Raw genomic sequence first — 20,423 nt, forward strand, 5'->3', positions numbered from 1 at the left:
AGCTATACTCTTCATTTTAATTTGATCCTAAAACAGAAAGTCGGCACTCATGATTTACTTTCCTGGGCCACACAAAATGATGCAGCGGGATAGATTTGGCCCCCGGGCCGCCACTTTGGCACGTGTTGTAGTGGTTCATTCTATACTTACTTCCGTGCGGGCAGCGTGGTGGCGGTGTGATTGGTTGTCTAGCTCCATGTGTGCCCTACGACTGACTGGCGACCAGTCCAGGGCATAGTCCGCCTTTCGCCTGAAATCAGCTGTGGGAAAATGTGGTGTTGAAAATAAAGGAATGAGCACTTTCTACTTTTAATTTTTTTTAAAAAATGTAATTGTTTTGGGAGGTTTTTTTTTACTATTTGATGAAATAAATGCAAAGTAGAAATACTAAAACGAACAGACAGATACACGTGCACACACGTAACCCCCACCCACTCCCAGACTCAAACACTCGCAAGGATGTGAATGCCAAGCAGAAATGTGTGGGTGGTCAGGATGGGCGGTGAATTAAATGTGTACGGTCTGTGGTGTGTACTCATCAACAAAGTAGACAGCCTTCAGACAAGTATTTAGTATTTGCTTGGTGGTGTTCGAGCCCTCATTCAAGACCTTCAAGACATGCACTTTGATAAAGGTCAGTAAGGTTTTAAACAGTAAGGGTTTATATCATTTATAATGCGTGATAGTTTTCTATACTTATATTTTTCTTTTCTTTATTGGTTAATTCATTCATTTTACATACCGCTTATCCTCACAAGGGTCGCGGGGGCTACTGGAGCCTATCCCAGCCAACTATGGGCAGCAGGCGGGACCACCCTGAATTGGTGGCCAGCACATGAATTCATTAAGTTAATGAATTTATCAATGTATTGTATTTTTTTTTTTAAAACACGTTCTTTTTTAAGGGTATTTGAGTCATATGAGTTCACCTTAAGGGTAGTCGTATGTTTTTCTTAGGATGTACTGTATGAGGCATGGTGTCCAACCTAAGGCCCATGGGTCACTTGCGGCTCTTTACACTGCTTTTATTAGGTCGAAGAAAATTATGAAATTATTTAATATAGTCCATAAAAAAGCTTAAATTCAGTCTACATTCTGTTGCATTCCTCAGTTTTAATATTATTTCCAATTATTGTAAAAAAAAAAACCTTTCATTTTTCAATTTCAGTATTTTGTTTTTCATAAATAAACTCCCATAAAATAATAATCATGGTGGTGATTTTCTTGACATTTTATGCTTGGACATTTTCTCTTAACTGTAACCTTCAGTAGTGTAATATATATGTATGTAATATATGCATAAATATTTATTGATATTACTGCTGTCAAGTAGGTAGTTACAAATTTGAATTGTGATTATAGTCGTTTATAGTTAATTTCAGATTAAATATTATGATAATATATCATACAACATCTTTATATTATTACAGGATTATTTTGTTGCTGATAGCTCTTTACTCAATCACTGCCACAGACTGAAAATCATTTTCAACTGAGTATATAATCTTCCTTCACTGCCATTGACAGCGATATACGTCAAACCAATTTGATTATGGGCTGGCAGCGATCAAAGTAGCCCTCTGAGAAAATATTTTTTGGACACCCCACAGTGAACTGAACCACAAAAAAACTGTAATTTTTTGGGGGACCTTTTTTCATGCACTGTGGTTCTGTTAGACCACAAAATGAGGAAACTGGCAAAATACAGCGTATTTCTTTTTTTCTTTCTCCTTTTTTTCTATGAGGAGGGAGACGAAAAAGAGAAGAGTTGCTTGGAATCCCCGTCATCCCACGCACACACGACTATTAGTGTCCAGGGCATTACCCAAATTTGAATACAGTCAAGAGTAGCTCAAGATCATGCAGATGGGATCAATCGGTGACAAGCAATTAAAGTAACAGATTACATTGCATAAAAGGGTAATACATATTGTTGGGGTAACGAGCCATAGCAACTACTGCTTAGCATTGGAGTCTGTTTATTTATTTATTACCATCAGGCAGATGCCATCTTTTCTATTTTTCTTATGTTAATTTAGTAGTGAAAACCTGAATTGTCTTTTGTTATTGATCATGAGACCAAAACTTTATCTCTAAAGATCAAATGTGTAAGCATGAGTCATGTTTCATGTATGAAACTCAGAATTCTGATAAGGTGACCTTTAGTAAGCGCATAACACAACTGTACCAGAACTTTTTGTGTTTAAATCCAAAACTGAATCAGCAAAATTTTAGTTCTTCTAAAAATGTTACATTACCTTACGACAATTTAGAATACATCAATAAAGAATAGAGAAAGATTGCTCCTTAAATAAATGCGTTTAGTGTACCCTCAACCTTAATGGGTAGAAACTGGTTAAATCCAACAATTGTCATTTTGATGTTTCTTTCCTTTTCTAAGACCTGTAATAATATCCAAATTCTTAAAAAAAAGTGGAAATTGCTGTCCATAAAACATCTTCTGATTACAATAGTCGAGGCAGTGAAATGTAAACAAATAAACGTGACTGTGGAACGTGTGTCAGCGTACAGGAGGATGTGGTTTCCCTTTCTGTGTGTGTGACGGCGCCACACAGGAAGATGTCATAGAAAAGTACTAGTAGGCAATCCCATTGTGAAGGTTTTGTGTTAAACCCTTCATGTCTTCCTAATGAAGCTGGTGTGGAAAGATTTTTTTTTGTCAGATGATGTGTTACTTTTTCCTACTGTTCTCATTCACCTCTAAAAGGAAATCTCACCGAAAATAGCTTAAATAAAGACATTGGTGTGACCACAACGTACAAAAATATTACCAAAAAAATCGCTGTCTATTCTCTGATACCGTCGAGCTAAAATTGGCAAATTGCAGCAACTATGGACAAAGCTGGAGTAAATTATTAATTTCATTATTATTATTTTTTTTCATGCCGTACAGAGCCAAAGGAGAAGCCATGCTGCACTCTGCCCACGGTGAAAAAACTATTGGAACAGAAGAGGAAGCGAGAGACCTACGCCACAAACACAAGCGGTCCCACTGATCAAAACATGGTTAATGTAAGAAAATACAAAATATTACCCTGTAGGCGGTGTGGTGTTCTGTGTTACAAGGTAAATATTTTTCTTCAATTCACTTCTCAGCCCTTTCCGGTGTCTGAACAACCGACATGCTCAGGTAAGACTTTGATTTCCTCTGTAAGGTAACCAAAAAAAGCTACTTCTTAAAAACAATGTGCATTGAGGTAGCCGAATAAAACATTTAAAGCAAATTGCCATACCTCCCTTTTTTCTTAGGTGCCACAAGTAGTTACCACTACATGGATGCTCTGAGCTCTGAGCAGTGGGCCCCAATGCAGGAGTCTGCTCTCTCATGTGACCCCATTCCACTTGGATCATCCTTTCCTGTGGGCTACAACGTCCCAATGGATGCAAAATTTAGCTCCCATCAGAACCTTCAAGGATATGAGTCTCAATCTTATGTGAGGAAAATGCCTTCTTGTAACTAGAGTCCATTCAGCATAGCCATTTTTTGTCATTGCATGCAATATCATTTGAGGTACAAATTGCCAAAGACAACAAATAAGACAAAACATTATTCAATGGGGCGAGTGGTTAGCGCGTCGGCCTCACGGCTCTGGGGTCCTGGGTTCAATCCAGGTCATGTCCACCTGTGTGGAGTGTTCTCCCCGGGGCCTGCGCGGGTTTCCTCCGGGTACTCCGGTTTCCTCCCACATTGCCAAAACATGCATGGTAGGCTGATTGGACACTCTAAATTGCCCCTAGGTATGGGTGTGAGTGTGCACGGTTGTGCGTCTCCTTGTGCCCTATGATTGGCTGGCCACTGATTCAGGGTGTGCCCCGCCTGGCCCGAAGTCAGCTGGGATAGGCTCCAGCACCCCCCGCGACCTTAATGAGGATGAGGTGGTTCAGAAAATGAGATGAGAGACATTATTCAATTTTAAAAAAGCGTAACAATATAAACTTACATATGAGAACTTGTGTTTTTTTTAGCAGGAGTTTCTGATGCCAGCTGAAGATCACAGTGCAAATAATACTTGGCTCCCTCTGGAGCCTAGTCAGGCCTCTCAACCCACTTTTGGGATGTGGATGGATTACAGTACACTTGAGAAGGCCAGGATGGTACTTAGAGAGATGGACTATAGCAGAATCACGGGCCAGGATGAGGATGGCGACACGTGAGTGATTTTAATGCTATAGTGGAACTAAGAAAATAAACTATGGAGCTTCAGGCATTGATCAAATCGAACACAAATTTAATAAACTGTTATATACTCCCCAATTCATCAAGATATATTTGCCGTTACCTTGATTAAAATCCACTTGAAAGTCCAGTTCATAAAAAACTTATAGTTCAGACTACTAAACTTAAAAGTTTGAGTTCAGACTACTTAATGTCTACTTTACATACAATTGTTATTTGATGGGGAAATTCAAGTGAAATACATTGACTTGACATTTCAAATTCTAACTTTTTGTGTTATTTTTCACAGTATATGATGCAAATATATGATGTGAATAGGAAAAAGTAATATAAAACTCCTGATGATCACCTGCCAACAAATTGAAACAAACCACACTTGCCTCCTTCTATACTGTACTGTATTATGAAGTTTTTATGACCATATTACAAATATACTCTAGTCTATATTGCCTTCTTGTAATTGTAGAAAAAAAGCTGAAGTCGAGCAAGTGATTCATACTCGGGTACATGTTCAGTTTTAAATGGCACTGGGTCAATTGCACGGGTTTCAATGCTTCCCACACATTTATGACCAAGTGTCACATTCAGTAAGGCAGTCATTAGAATATACTTGGAAATTCCAACTTTTGATTATGATGAAGCACGTTTTTTATGGTTATGATTATAATGAGTTCATAATGTATGACAGAGTTTTAATGGCCAGAATTTTTTTATCTTGTCTCCGGCCTCCCTGTTGGAATTTGCACGAGTTCTATTTTCATTGCACAATACATGCACTACTTTTCCTTCTAGTTTTTAATCCTCATAATTCTTTTTTCAATGAATTAAGTCAATGAATGTTTTCTTAGCTCATGGTTTTTTTTCTTTGTTTCTTTCAGCATCCTGCACATCTACACTGCTAAGGGTCACAGGGAGTGGGCCTTTGCCGCTGCAGAGAAGCTGAAGGATTTGGAGAAGCTCGATGCAAAAGAACACAAAGGGAAAGTATGTGAAAACAGATATTGCAATATTCGCATTGAAAGTTACAACAAATACAGTATATGCATTTTTGCGGGATGGCACTTACAGACCGCCTTACTAGTGGCAGTGACAGCAGACCAGCCGGACATTGTACAAGATCTGTTGTCATTTGGAGCCGACATCAATGCCTGTGACATTAAAGGACAAAACGCTCTTCACTTGGCTGCCAACGATGGTTTACCTCGGATAATGCAGGTATAGGATTAAGCCACTTCGACGTTTATATACCATATCAATATAAAATAATTTTCCCCAGGTCATTTTGTCGAACAGACCTTCGGTCAATCTTGAGACCAAAGACTTTGAAGGTAAAGTAATGTAATATGTGGATAAACCAAACTCAGCTTTTTACATGTGATCTTGCTGCTTATTCAGTTGTTTACATCTCTGAAGCTGTTATTGCTGTCTGTCTGTCTGTCTCTTTTTTTGTGGGTAGGGATGACTCCCCTGCATTGTGCAGCCATTTCCCACAGTGTCACCATGAAGGCTTTGTTTGCCTGCGGGATGGCAGATGCTAAACTTCAGGCCGATGCTGCGGAGAAGCTCTCCTGTGTGGAGATGCTTCTAAATGCGGGTGCTTTATTATTCAGTCAGGTGGAGTACAAATGTCTAACTGCTATAATAGGACTATTTGTTTTTATAAACTTATATATGGAAACTAATCCCATTAGATTTTTATGTCCATTTTGAAAATGGCACACAACCTAATCTACAATATTTTACAAAAAATAGTATACTGTGCCTAATTTGCTATTACTTGAAAGTTTGAATATTAGAAACATCTCTCATGATGTTGTGGGAAACCACAGTCTATGATATCAGTCAAAAGATGTCTATGACAGTGCCGACTAATGGTAACAGGTGTATGCTTACCAAACATATCATCCTGATAAGTGTTTTAAAAAGGGGAACTTTTAAATGTAACCACGATGATGTAATCACTTTTGTTTTCTTTCTAGTCGAGACTCATTTTGGTTTCGTTGCCCCCGCCCTCGCCCCATCGCTCCCACTTGTCAAATTGCAGGAAATCAAGAGCAGCATGACAGTGTTGCACTTGGCTGTGAAAGAGGGGAACATCAATCTGCTTCACTACCTGCTTAGCATCCCCATGCACAATGTAAAAGACTTTGTCAACATGAAAGTGAGTCAATTCGATTCACTGTACAAAGTCATCGTTTAGAGTTTAGGCACTGTGACTCATGACCCTATTTCTGCTTCAAGGCACACGGCCACACGGCTTTACACATGGCGGCCTGTCTCCATGGCAACCCTCAGCAGGAAGAGATCCTGCGGCTGTTACTGAGTCGAGGAGCTGATCCCAGCATCCGCAACCTGGAGAACGGCCTGCCGGCACATCTTCTGCAGGCTGGCCCACAAGGGGAGCAGGTGAGCTACATTCTTCTTTATTAAAAAAAAATATTTTTTTCTATACATACGTATAGGTATTCTAAAAAGTCACATCCCAAAAACATGCTCGGTAGGATAGTCTGGTTGAACACTCTAAATTGTCCCTAGGTATGAATGAGAGTGTACATGATTATCCTTCGTCTCCCTGTGCCCTGCGATTGGCTGGCTACCAATTTAGAGTGCTCATAGTTATCTGAGATAGGCTCCAGCACCCCCATAACCCTTGTGAGGATAAGCGGTTCAGAAAATGAATGAAAAGTTTGCTGACTTCAACCTTTTCACAAAGAGAATTTAAGTGACTGACCAACACAAAGTAGCGCAAAATTGTGAGCTAGACCAAAAGTATAGAGTATAAAGTATTAGGCCCTCTTTGCCAACAGACATCCCCTGAGTGTGTCTATGTACTTAGTACTGGCACAAGCTATTTCTGTGTTAATTAGGTTTAATATTAGAAAAAGGTGACTTCCCAGTTATAACTCAACCACCTAATTTCTTTCGTTTTCTACACATTGCTCTCAATTTCCATACCAGGTTCATTTTGTTATGTATTTTTATGTGATAGACCCACACAATGTTACATACAATTGTGAAGTGGAAAAAATTGATTCATGATTTCCATCTACTTTTTCCCCAACCCAAAATGAGGCCTTTAAAAGCTTTCAGAAATGTACATGAAAACCAGGGCTACAACTTCAATTCAATCCAATTAATAAAAAGTTTTGTGAAGCTCTCAATGATTTAGCAGAGTATTGTATGGAAACAAATTGGAAATTAGCACACAGACATATTTACACAAATACACATAACCTGAAAAAAACAGCTAAAGTAAATTAATTAAACAAACATACTTAAATTCAGATAATATGCATTTTCTTTTTCTTCATTCATTCCTTTGTTTTTCTGAACCGGTTATCGTCACAAGGGTCGCAGGGGTTGCTAGAGCATATCCCAGTTAAAACTATGTATGGGCACCAGGGAGGGGACACCCTGAATTGGTGGGCAGCTAATTGCAGAAGTGTTTTCTGCAAACCATGTAATTCAATTTTTTTTTTCCAGCTTAAACTTTTGCTGAAGAAATGGACCGCTTCGACTCGTCGCCATTCAGTAGCCATGCAGAAACAGGAATGATGGGAAATCTTTTTTAAGGAAGGGAATTTTGCACTCATCATAAAGGTTTACATGTTTGGAAATGACATGAATTCAAATTGGATTTGAGATTTTCTATAATTTAGCTGCTTGCTCAAAAAGAGTAAAAGTTAATATTTATATTTCCGTGTTTCCTATTTTATATGAAGCGTTCATGTGGGGGATATTTTTTTATTTAAAACTCATGCTGCTGGTTATATAGGCTAGACATTTTTTTTAATCCTCACTTGCCATATCATGATTTACACATGCACAGTAACATTCAGTTTTGATTGATTCAGTATCTATTTGATGTTATCTAGCAATTCAAATGTAACTACCATAATGGTATGCCTCCATTTGGATATTTTTCATATTAAACTGCACTTATTTATCTCATGAGGCATTTAGTGGGCTTCCTTCCCTCCATCTTTTGTCCAAATCAAAGTTAAAATGGCCTCAGGTGACAATGTACTCATTTTTCAGAAACTCTGATTTCCATGAAATCATCAGTCACAACTTTTTGTTATGGTGATCACATTGATAATGACAATACAGTCCATTACTCTACTACTGAACTTAATCAACACGTTTACCTTTGTTGACATTACTCATGTTGAGAATGACTTATTTGTGGTCTGTATGCACTATAAATGTGGTTGTCATGGGTTTACTGTGTAAACCACCATGACCTATTGTTGTTGAATGTTTGATAACCAATGTAACACAAAAAATCACATAGTATATACAATATACTTTGTCAGTGATGAGTCATGACTGAAACAAATGTGACACACTCTTTAGGAATCCAAGAAGTTGACATTCACCAACAACAAAAAAATCCTGACATTTTAACTGTCATGACCAGAAACCAGCATGAGAAATTTTCTTTTGGCTTTAATTTAATTTCACTAGTGAAAGAATTATAATAAATTTTAAGGTCTGTGACTGATTGTTTTGCCTCGCTTTCTATTATTCGGATACTTGAACCTTATTAGTGAACCACATTTCCAATGATTTGCTCACTTTATGGTATTTTTTTAAAATAATTAATGTCAAGCTACAGGAAGTAGAGTGACAAAAACACATTCATAAACTAAAATAAGTTATTCTCTATGAGCACCAGAAACATATTTTGAATTATTGCCATTTTTCCTTTAAATGAAAGACCTTCCTTTTGATTATTCCAGGGCTAAAGGAACTTACCATGTGAGAAACATTTAGGTAAATGTTTTATTGATAAGCTGGCAGAGATCCAACAGGCATAAAACTCTTATGCATATTGTATGCTTGTATTCGAATGGCACCACCCTCTCTTTCCTTCAACAACATATTGGATTTGCTAAACAACTGGTGGGGGCACTGCCACAAAGGGGAAAAAAAGAGACAATTAGAACATTTGTGAGGTTGAATTAGATTGAAAACCAGTGTTCTCACCATCTGTCTTTGGTACTGGACTGTCAGAGGATCTATGAGAATAAAAAGAAGAAATAAAAGACATAAGCGCATACATCTTTTGGGTTTTCGAACATGCAGAGGCATCACTTTTTCAAGCACATCCATCAATAAAAGGGATTCAGCTTGTGACAAGGTCTGAAAATAATGCACATTTAGTCAGTCTGTACCATTTTTTTGCCTAACAGCTGTTTAAAAAACAAACAAAAAGAACACTTCATTTTTTTAAATCTGGTGTTCAAACAAGCGACATGCTTTAAGTTTAGATGTCACACTATACCAACACATGACGAGTCCAACCCTTCAAAAGAAATTATTCCAGACCTGTCATGACTTGGGGAGTGTTTTTAATTGAGGAACGATGCAAGTTAGTATCCTTTAGTTGATCCTCTGGCTCAAAAAGTCAAATTCATACATCATGCACAGATGCAGCATCCACTAAACACTTCTTACTTGGGTGAGGATTTTACACATTTAGTGCATTTGTTACCTGTTTGAGGAATGATATATTGGTTATTAAAACGTCACCAAGTTCACTCACAGGCTACGTAGTCGCACACCATCACGAGATATGTAAATGAGATCCAATAAAAGGGTGTGACTGGAAATCCTGCCTTTGCAAAGATATCCATAACTGCATTCTGGTAGTGGCGCAAATGCTACAAAAGCCAATAATAATTTAATAGTAAATGTCTTACCATTGAACCTTTTTTCTATTAATGCCATAGCAAATAGAGTATAATCAGTATAATTCCTCAGGTTTTCCTTGCAAATATTGGTACGTTGAAACCACGAAAAGGCGACAATATTTCTTTTGGATCTCATTTGACTGTGCATGTGTACCTATGAAAGAATCCAGTCAGCATACTACAGTGAAGGTACAAAATAAATCAAAACGTACTTAAGGCTATCAAAATGCCAGCGACAAACATGATGATGGCGAGGACAAGCCCTGTGGTCCTCAACGTTTCTTCATCTATTAGGGGACACAACGTAATAAAGCCAAAGATTATATAATACACATGACTTTTTTGGAGACATATCTTTTACCATATTCAAAGTCTTCATGGTCTGGAATCATTGCTTCTGTGAACAGATATAATAAATAAAATGTAAGCAAATGTACAGTGCACACCCGCTAAATTGCCTGACTAAATCTCTGGAGTGTTATTTCCCCCCCATAATCAATGCTTTTCTCAGCAGAAATGATGCACAGCAAAGAAAGATGGAGCGGGATAATGAAGCAGCATCACTGCACAGTAGTGATTGTATTACATTGGGTCTAACATTCCATTTATTATCAGCTTAATATAAAAAAGCATGTTATCCATTGCATCTAAATATATATTTTTAACGAAAATTTTCCACTATCACATGTTTGCTCAAAGCAATCACATTTCTGATATTTACAAAACTAGTGTTTGGAAGCAGCAGCAATGTACAAATGATTTAAAAAAATGCAATGGGAATATGATAACAGCTAAAACGAGGTTGAATAATCTTTAAGAACTTAAAACAGCATATTTGTGCGTGTACAAAATGGACTAACCTGTAGTGGCCATGGTTGCTGTGCAGAGATGCTGCTGAAGTGGTACCTGCGAGTAAATTGATCTGCAGACTGCAAACGGGTGGAAACCCTCTGAGCATTGACAAGCATAGTCAGTCTTCATGTAGGGAACCGCCTGGTGGCGATCCTTAAACATTGCACGTGCTTGTATCCCTGGTGCAATTCAGCATTTATTTAATTAAATCCATGCAGTATATACACATAGGCTACTCACTAGCTTCCAGAAGGAAATTTTGTCTTCCTCGTGATCTTTCTTTCTGTGTTACATTTCTGAACACTAGTTAAACAACCATAGTTACATGTTACTAATAACATCAAAATGTGCTGTAGTTAACGACTGTGGGTTATGGGAGTACCCGGTGAGGTAATAATACAGGCACAAATGGAATTTTGTGATGCCACTGGTAGTACTAGTAACATGGAGTTCTAAACCACTGCATGGTTTCATCTCATTGACAGTTTGTAGTTCTATAAATCAATTGCATCAGTACTATTATGTCAAAGCTGTCCTACTAACTGGACGCTCCATGAAGTCCACTCAATACTATACAAGTTATCACACTACTAAAGTGACTAGCGCAAGGTAGAATTTTTACGAGTAATGTTTTTTTCCACCTTTGTGTGACATCACTGCATTCTATTGGGACTAAGGCAACCTCTAGATGGTTATGAATTATAGTAGCAGAGAAATGCTTACCTAAGGTTCATTTAAGACATTTGTCTGATATTACAACAAAATGGCAATTGTGTGTAAAGGTGTGGCTGCATAATGCAGTGTGCATTGGCATGGGTGGAGTTTTGTCCAGTGCACTCATTAAGCATGTCCAGCTTTTATCCCTATAGATTGTCATAATTTGGGGGAAATTCCCGCATTTAGCAGCAATTGCCGCAGAGCTGGTTGAAATGAGAAGCAATTTTACAGATATCCACTTTGCTTCTTTGCACCACATAAATCATTAACGTTCACTGGTGGTGGCTGAGCCAAATGCAATGTCAGCACAAGAGTGCAGCAGTGGGCTGTCTCTTGTCCTCCGATACACAGGCAGCCCGGGAACTGTCAACAATCACGGAGAATGCATTAAGTACGGAAAACCACAGGAACATTTAAAACCTTAGTTTATTATGCAATCTTGATCGCATTTGCGTCAATGCTTCCAAAAATGCACACATTAATCATATTGCTTCCTTTTTGAGAAGTTGAAAACTTGACTAGTCATACATTTGCAAAAAAAATGAATAAAAGGGTGTGGAAATAATGGACGTTTTAAAATATGTATATACGTATGTAAAAATAAAAACAAAAAACATTGTCACGAGTCAAATAGGGCATCTGCTGGCATCTGCTGGTGATACTTGTTAACTGCAGGAAGAGGAGACGTGGGGGAATCAACTAAAGTATTGCACTGTATTGTAGGCTCAAAGATGTGAGATTGTTTAGAAAAAAGGCGTGGGCAAAAAATGGCTTAGTGACCACATGGCTCCGTTCTTTTCTTTAATACGGACCAACAAGAATTTCAGAAATTACATAAGCAGTTCTGGAATTTTTAGATCCTTTCGTAAGGAATAAGGATTTGTATTGGCATCGTGCAGTGCACGACGAAATGTCATTAAAGCTCTGAGCCATACAAGCCAACACAAAACATACAGCTCATTTTGTCTACTTTTGGATTCACTAAAATGCTGGTTGGTAAATGTAAATGGATGGATAAAATACTAACAGTTTTATACCAGATTCCACATTTTAACCATACAATGATCAAATACAATTACAAAAAATACATTCAACACTTCTATCAGTTTAAATTGAGGTTACCTTGGAATATGCATACATTTTTGCTCACCACTGGCTTTGGGAGGACGTCTAATCTTTTTTCTTTGGGATTACACTGTTTAAAAAAAGAATAAGTTTAAAAACACTGATAAGACAAATACAAATAACTTAAGCATAAATGTATTTACCCCTTGGAACTTCAGAATCCACAGCAGGACCACGAGACCTGAACACAATAAAACAGTTACATTAAATCACGGTCTCAACTAACAACAAATGCACATATGCACATTGTATAAAGCTAGACAACAGTTCTGGTCTCACCTTGACTTGTCACTCTTTTTACACAGACATTTTCTGCCTGTTTGGAAGAAAAGCAGATGATTTTATAATGAAACTCTAAAACTTATATAGCACTTATAACTGTCATTAGCCTAAGTGTTAAAAGAAAATGGGCAATGGCAATGACATTATTATTAAGGGGATTTAAATGTTTTTTTTAAATGAGATTAAAACTAAAAAAAAATCCTCTAGAAGAAGCGTCTTAATTATAAACAAATCAATTTTAACAAGTAATTGATAGTCAATGGACAATATCTGAGAATGAGATTTTATATTAGTAATTATAGTTGGAAAGGTTGTTATGGGAAATCCCAAAGCAGGTTTGTGACCTACAAGTTGTCAGGTTAAAGTATCTTGAAAGACAGCCCTCATCCTTCATTCGCATTTATTCATCCACTGGGAGGCGCCAGTGTTGTCTTTCTCGTGCAGCAAGTCTTTCAGGGCTCTCATTTTTATAAGAGTCAAACAGTAAACTTGCACATCTCTGCTCTCTTTTATGTTCTTTTTTATGCACTGTCTTTATGATTTGTCAGGTTTTTTTGCTTGTTCTTTTTTTATGATGCTTCTCTGATGCTGATCTCATTGGGAATAACTGAGAAGCCCTCTTGCCTTCTTCAACCTGACTGCATAAACCCGAATCATAAAAAAAAAAAAGCAAGACTAAATAAAAACTATTTACTGCATGCTAATTGGATTCCAGGAGTAACACAATGTCTCATTTTATGTCAATTTTGCAGCGTAAGTGTCATTAACACATTTGGCAAAACAAGAAACTTTCAATATGAAGAAATATAAGTGTGATTTGGCCTCAACCCTATTTAGTTTATTTTATCATATTTTATTAATGTATATTACATTTGACAATGGTCATCAATTTATATTTCCTATATAAAAATGTTTAATTAAAAACATCTAATACTTAGAATTTGCAAGTTGTTATAATGTACTTATCAAATGTCCCTTTTTAAAATTCAAAATATATATTTACTGTGTTTCTTTTTTAAGTAAGAAAAACAAAACATTAAGAGGTAAAAAAAAGGGAATATTTAATGTTTCCCTCTTTTTTATTAAAAATAATGTAAAAACTGAAAAATATATGTGAATCTTTGCTACTTAGAGGCTCAAAAGGAGGATTTGGACAAGTTTGAATGCCTATAAATGATCTGTCAACCATCAATCAGAAAAGCTGTCAATTCAATAATGGATTAATTTGGGGGGCCTATGTGGCAAACATAGCAGCCCTCTGAACGAAAGGGTAACTACGACGTGGCTCGCGAATTTTTTTTTTTTGACAACCCTTCATTAGAAGCTAATATAAGCACAGAGGAGAAGTGATAAGGACCAACTGGTATGCGATGCGGCATACGAGTGCTGATATGACGAGTGCAACTTTGTGATGGAAAATACTCACTGACGATGAGGGCGATACCCAAGAGGAACAGCACGACGGCAAAAACAAGGCCGCCGATCCTCAGGGATTCGTAGTCTGCAATGTAGAAATAAAAGAAAAAAAGATCCAACATTAACAAAAAAATCCAAGATGCATGGCAGGTTATGGACACACACTAAATTAAATATGTTAGTTAAAGCTGTCAATTGCAAAACTTTCCAACTGCTCCTTCCCATGGCAGAAAACTACCAAATCCTGCTTTCAATTGAATTAAATTAGTTTTATCTAAAGAAAAAAAAGAACACGGGTTAAATAAGAAAAAAAAATATTTAAAAGAAATAGAATAAGTATTTACAGAGAAATGGCTAGAACCTAGACCAAAGTTCTTCAAAACAGCCGCAACCAAGCAACAATAAATTACATAAATACACTGATTGTTGTGGTTGACTAGAATATTTCAGTACTTGAAAGAATTTTGTCACACAGCGTGTGCCCATTGCTGTCAACACCTAAAAAGTACCCTGTGGTTTTCAAGGGGTTGTTCTTCAGGGGCTGGTTATCGGTCATTTTAATTTGCATATCTCCCTTGTCTCTAGACCCAACAACATTCCCACCTTCCTGCACCCAAACAAGCGCAAATTCGGCCCCAGAGGGTGTTTTTTTCTCCTCCTCAAAGTGTCACTCATGTCACACCTTCAGCTATGTTGCCCTGTGCGAGTCTGCGGGGGAATGGAGATGCAATTTTGCCTTAATACTTCCTGACTTACCATATTCAAAAGCACTGTCATAATCTGCTTGAAGAAAACAAAAAAAAGGAAAGCTTTCAGACAGAATTATGCATCAACTGCCATGCGATACTGAACATTTGTCTAGATAAAAGGTGTGAACACAAACCAAAACACACCTTTTTCACTGTCTATTGATGAAACTGTGAAAACAAAAAGCAGGAAACATCATTAAAGAGTGGTATTCACAAATATAAATGTATTAAACTTGAATCTGATCAGGAATAAAATCACCAGTGTGACAATTTAGCATGTTTGACAGACGTAATCTTGGTTTTGTAAATCAGATTTTACATATTTGCTTTGCGGTACTACTTTAGTTCAAGTCTGTTCAAATCTTTGGTTGATCAGACAGTTACACTTTGCACAGTATAAACTCGGATGTGTGGAACCAGAACACAATATAAGCATTACAGTGTTAGCTCAAAATATGAATGGTCAAAAGGTTATAGTGGCTGACAGGTTGAAGCCTTGTCCTTTTTTTTTTAAAGTAGAATGTTTTCCCCCTCAATATGATCTTTTTTTTGTTTTACTTTTGTGCAGGCTCTGTGGAGTATTTGTATTTAGGCTTTACAGTACTGTCACATTGTATGACAGTTGGCTGCCGTTGATAGGAAACCTATCTACTAAATGTTTGTAATGACTGTATGAACAATTCTCAACGATCCTCGGTGCGTGTCTGCAAATCTAGAGAACATCAAGCATAGTTGACAGCATGCAGAAAGTTATGAGAAGGAGCAAAAATAACCCAAGCAAGAACCCACAGCTCAACTATAGGAAATATAGTGAATATGGGATTTTAAAAATGGTTCTTACCTTTTTTTGCAAAAAGAATAGGAACATGGAAATTGGTGTAACAAGCTAATACAAATCACTTGAATATTTTTTTGTTTTTCAAACCAACAAGCGCATGACAGGTATGCGTGCCAAGTAAAAGAGCATTATGAGGTCAAAAGTGCCATGTGATCACAACACCAGTGCAGGAACTCTGAAGAGATCAGAGGCAGAAGTGCTACAGAGAAGAAATCCAAAAGCATCCTTACCAAGAGGAAGAGTCAACCCAGATATGAAGGCCACAAACAGCAAAAGGTCCATTGTAGCTGGTGATGAGAAAAAAGAAAGTGTTACAAAGTTGAATTGAATTGTACGAAGGCAAAATAGACTATTTAGGAATATTCCGCTTTAGAGTGAATTTTCAAGATGATCACTATGTCACCCTAAAATATATAGACGAGTTACATTGGAAGGAAAATGTCTTCTGAAATAAAAAGTCCCCCAAAAAACCAAAACATTAAACATACTATGTATGCATTGGCTTGATTAATGTTGTAATACACGGCCATATACAAGACCAATAGACTTGGGAGTTTTGCAGTCACAACCTCATGACAAACTATGACGGGTTCTATTTAAGGCACCTCGAATTGTTTGCGGTCCAAATTTACCGGTGTTGAGTTGCATTTGCTATTTGTTTGAGGGTTTAACTGTCCTGTTGGTTGGCCCAAAAAAGTCACAGGCACCATTGCATCTAAATATCTTGCAGGGGATTGTTTTTATTTGGATGTTTTTGAAGCTCACAGTAGTATTTCTGTTTACCGACTGCAGTCGATAGGACGACACAGTGTAAATGCATCTCCTACTGTGTTCAAATGTAAAAAGGCCAGGCCTAAAAAACCCTTTTGTAGTCAGAATACGCAACGATGGGAAGACCAAAATGTGTTATGAACACACAAATTGAAACACCTAAACCCTGGAATGTTGTACACTGTGAGATTTCACACATAAGTGCAGTGGAGGGGGTTGTGAGCAGAGTTGGAGTGGGCTGAAATGAACACTTTATTCGGGGAAAGTGGAATTAACAACAAAAGCCTGCCACTCAAGTCTAATCAAACAAACACAGGCGCCCTTATTCAAATGTGCACAGGTCTAATAATTGGATGGAGATAGATATAACGGAAGGCAAAGAACAGCACTTACTGATAAATTACAGGTTGTTACAATGCAGCAAACTTAGCAAGCAGAATTTTAATTTAAAAATAATTACGTGGACGTGCCAGGCCTCAAAAGTTATATTAGTCATGCTGTAAATTAATGTTGGCTGATGAAAACGCGACATCCAGAATTGAGTTATTTTGTTGAACTCAGTAATGATTATAATCTAGAATAAATATTTAAAAAGTAAACGAGCAAGTGGGGTGGAAAAAATTAAAAAGTAGCTTTGCTAGAATCGTTTAATTTGCGAATATAAAACAGCTTGAGGTCATTCCATAGTCACATGTCGCCACGGGCATTTTGATGCAAGTTGTGGTTTGGAAATTCGATTTTAAAAAGCCAAAAAGTCTCCTTGAACAAACCTACGTTTATAGACAGACACTTTGGAAGTGCAGATAACAAACAAGGCTTTTCCAGGCAACAGGCAAATTTCATTTTATGTGCGCTACTCAAATAGGAAAACTCACCACGTTTTTGAACTGCTGATGTTCTCTCACCCAAATTTAGGTGGACTCCTTTTCTTTACTTTTCAAACCTTTTCGGTCAACTCCCTGCAAGAGAGGTGTGACGTTTAGTAAAAGAAAATAGGAAAAACATTACTATATCTGATTATTTATAGTAAGATTGATAAACAGTAGAGTACCCTTCAGGGTATGACTGCGTGTCTTGTTCGGAATGAGGGAGGAGAAGGGGGAGGAGCCACCAACTAGTGTGAAGTTACTCCCATTCTGGAATGGACATATGGAATATAACCAACCACCCACAGGAGGCACAAAGAGCCAACCATGCATGGGTATAGTTATGATTGACTTGGGCCAAGTGTAGTATTTTTAAATTACATTTATCTATTTGCTTTAAAGTAGTATGCTTTCAAAAGAATGGATGTGTTTTTCCCTTACCATTGTGAAAGCTTAATGTAGTGAAAAGGCACAGCGATATATAATATAAATATCCATTCATTCATTTTCCATACTGCAGAGACACTATGAATTGGTGGCTTGCCAATTGTAGGGCACAAGGAGACAAAGGGCAACCAATCAAGCTCACACTCATAGCTAGGGACAAGTTAGACGTATACAACAGGCCTACAATGCCTTTTTTGTTAGGAAACTGGAGGACCCATAGAAAACCCACACAAGCCCAGGGAGAACATGCAAACTCCATACAGGATGGACCAAACCTGGGATTGAATCATCGCTCTCAGATCGATGATCCACTCGGGCACCAGCTAAATACATATCAATATATTAAATCTCATTGTAATTGTACTTGGATAAGTAAAATAAAAGCATTCACTTCAATTCTGCTGTTACAGAAATAATTCATCTGTGCATCATGGCATTTTGTAATTGATTTGACAAAATAAAATGAGATGATGCCAGTGTGTTGTTATGCACACAATCCATCTGTTGCAGCCCAGCTGTGTTCCCAAGGTCTCCACACTAAACTGGCACATTCTTTCCTGTAGGATGAACAAATATAGAGCTGGCTGGACAAACTGTACATCAGGATTCATGTAGCAAAGGGAGTCTTATTGATTGAAGTCTAAATGATGTACCACAGAGGCTAATGAAATAACCCTTCTATGAATTGTTTGATGGGTGTGAAAAGGATGGAAATGATTTTCCATGGCCTTCACAGTCAGCAGCACTTATGGTACTACATCGATAGAAGATTTTGGACTGATGTGATTGACAAGACAAGTTTTCTTTATCGAGGTGAGGTACTCAGTTTAGGTACACTGCGATGTTTGAATGGGGAGGCTCAAGGTTTTCTTGCTGGAAACTGTTATTTGGCAGCTGCCATTCACACCAGCCTCAGCTTTAAAATCGGAGAAATCCAATACAAGAGTTTACAAAGATACTAATGCATTTACATTATTTAGCTACCCAGAATCCTTCTATCATGAACGAGAGCAATTGCACAGCACAACAAATGAGAACAATAAGCAGTTTACAATATTCACATAAAGAAACATATTTTGTAATAAATTTGTAGTAAATTTCATTCATTCATTTTCTAAACCACTTATCCTCTCGAGGGTCGCTGGGGGAGCCGCAGCCTATCCCAGATAACTACAAGCACCAGGTGGTGAACAGCCAATCGCAGGGCACAAAGAGACAGACAACCAATCATACCACGGGGCAATTTAGAGCGTTCAAGCATGGAAACCGGAGTACCCACAGAAAATCCACAAGGAGAACATGCAAACTCCACACAGTTAGGACCAACCTGGGATCGAACCCTCGACCCCAGAACACCAAGGCCAACGTGTTAACCACTTGGTCACATTCTACTAAAGGTTTGGAATGTTAACCACAGCGAGGTCATGTGTGTAAGGATCTAAAGATTAACTAGAACATGATTCATGCAAGTGAAGAAGAAAAAAATTGACACAAAACTGTTTTAATATAATTAATTCCTATTAGTATTACAATACTATACTATCTATTAATAAAAGAATAAAGGCTCATTATTACACAGCTTTTTTGGCTTTGCGCCAAAGACAGTGTAACATCTCACTCCACCAGATGGTGATGTTTAATACTAGTAACACATCACCAGTGAAAATCCATTACAACAACAGTCTGGAAAGTTTCAAAAAAGAAAAAAACTCTTTACAAGTTCTCATTCACCTCACTGATTTAACAAGAGACTACTTTACTTTACTTGTGCTGGAGCAGAAAGGAGGCAGGGCAAAAGCTAATTTTATACATATTTTCTTGCCTATTTGGGACAGGGGGACAGACACACAACAAAACTAAAACGCTATGCTAAAGATAAAGGCAAGGAAACAGAATTTGGGGTGAAGGCTTGAATAATTATTGTACCCCGATGAGTCTTAAATGTTCTTGCATGACAAGAAGTGATTGGATTGCAAGCTTGGTAGCTTTTGATGGCCATGTCTTGTCAGCCTCACCTGCTTTTTAATCAGTAATTACCATAGGGGATTCTCTGCTATTTCTTAATTAAATTGGACCAAACGCAATTAACAACCACACACCGTATTCGTTAATAAGGCTCTGTGGAGTATTTGTTTAGTTCACACTGTTAAGAGCTTAAGCGGCTGAATGGTCATAGCACAGTCACATTGCCGTCTGATTTGCACTTGGTTATGAGTGGTCAAATTAAGTTTCCCTTTGCATAATGAAGCGAGTTAATGAAGGAAAAGAAGGTTAGAGTTTAACTGTAGTCCATGTGATCATCTTGTTCCTTTAGATTAGGGCTCTCTACCCCTCTGAAACAGAGCTATGTCTTGGGCATACTAATGTAGAGATACCAGTTGGACATTCACTCTTGAAATGTGCTAGTATTGAGTAGTATAACTGATTGTTATGAGTACGATGCAATTGGCAGTTTATCTGTGATAA

At 37.6% G+C, this 20,423-nt stretch overlaps 2 protein-coding genes and 1 long non-coding RNA gene across 9 annotated transcripts; 1 reads left to right on the forward strand and 2 right to left on the reverse strand.

Annotated features, from left to right (window-relative positions):
• Positions 1–147: 147 nt before the first annotated feature.
• LOC144073619 (uncharacterized) lies at positions 148–3,627 on the reverse strand. Its single transcript, XR_013300133.1, has 3 exons — positions 3,255–3,627; positions 3,056–3,169; positions 148–260 (listed from the first exon to the last, which is right to left on the reverse strand). It is a non-coding gene; the product is annotated as an uncharacterized LOC144073619 (long non-coding RNA).
• On the forward strand, positions 468–8,320 carry nfkbid (nuclear factor of kappa light polypeptide gene enhancer in B-cells inhibitor, delta). The gene is made up of 12 exons (XM_077599606.1): positions 468–634; positions 2,915–3,033; positions 3,118–3,151; positions 3,271–3,455; positions 3,991–4,172; positions 5,077–5,182; positions 5,267–5,413; positions 5,475–5,526; positions 5,655–5,812; positions 6,243–6,359; positions 6,440–6,604; positions 7,682–8,320. Exons 1-12 carry the CDS (start codon positions 619–621, stop codon positions 7,751–7,753), a joined length of 1,353 nt encoding a protein of 450 aa, XP_077455732.1. The 5' UTR covers positions 468–618; the 3' UTR covers positions 7,754–8,320.
• A 645-nt stretch (positions 8,321–8,965) lies between these two features.
• On the reverse strand, positions 8,966–17,767 carry LOC144073617 (FXYD domain-containing ion transport regulator 6-like). Of its 7 annotated transcripts, none has more exons than XR_013300132.1 (10): positions 17,696–17,767; positions 17,520–17,603; positions 16,104–16,160; positions 15,180–15,203; positions 15,043–15,066; positions 14,297–14,371; positions 12,868–12,904; positions 12,732–12,769; positions 12,602–12,658; positions 11,872–12,132 (listed from the first exon to the last, which is right to left on the reverse strand). XR_013300132.1 is itself a non-coding variant. In XM_077599605.1 (10 exons), exons 3-9 carry the CDS (start codon positions 16,153–16,155, stop codon positions 12,654–12,656), a joined length of 258 nt encoding a protein of 85 aa, XP_077455731.1. In that variant the 5' UTR covers positions 16,156–16,160; positions 17,520–17,603; positions 17,696–17,767; the 3' UTR covers positions 11,872–12,132; positions 12,614–12,653. The 7 variants fall into 7 exon arrangements, 4 of the variants coding, with proteins under 4 accessions (XP_077455729.1, XP_077455728.1, XP_077455730.1 ...); XR_013300130.1 differs by having other exon boundaries at positions 15,043–15,069; XR_013300131.1 differs by having other exon boundaries at positions 12,586–12,658; positions 15,043–15,069.
• Positions 17,768–20,423: the final 2,656 nt, after the last annotated feature.

The sequence above is a fragment of the Stigmatopora argus genome, chromosome 4, assembly GCF_051989625.1.
Source record: "Stigmatopora argus isolate UIUO_Sarg chromosome 4, RoL_Sarg_1.0, whole genome shotgun sequence".
Taxonomy (NCBI): domain Eukaryota; kingdom Metazoa; phylum Chordata; class Actinopteri; order Syngnathiformes; family Syngnathidae; genus Stigmatopora; species Stigmatopora argus.

Bases quoted from the DNA above. Each gene is read 5' to 3' on its own strand.
- LOC144073617 (XM_077599603.1), bottom strand. From the start codon at position 10,908: ATGTTTAAGGATCGCCACCAGGCGGTTCCCTACATGAAGACTGACTAT. The intron at 9,220-10,106 runs GTACGTTTTGAT...TTATTCTCATAG, and splicing joins TGGCATTTTGATAGCCTTAA to ATCCTCTGACAGTCCAGTAC. The intron at 9,113-9,187 runs GTGAGAACACTG...CCTTTGTGGCAG, and splicing joins TCCAGTACCAAAGACAGATG to TGCCCCCACCAGTTGTTTAG.
- nfkbid (XM_077599606.1), top strand. The intron at 5,183-5,266 runs GTATGTGAAAAC...TGGCACTTACAG, and splicing joins CAAAAGAACACAAAGGGAAA to ACCGCCTTACTAGTGGCAGT. The intron at 6,360-6,439 runs GTGAGTCAATTC...TTCTGCTTCAAG, and splicing joins AAGACTTTGTCAACATGAAA to GCACACGGCCACACGGCTTT.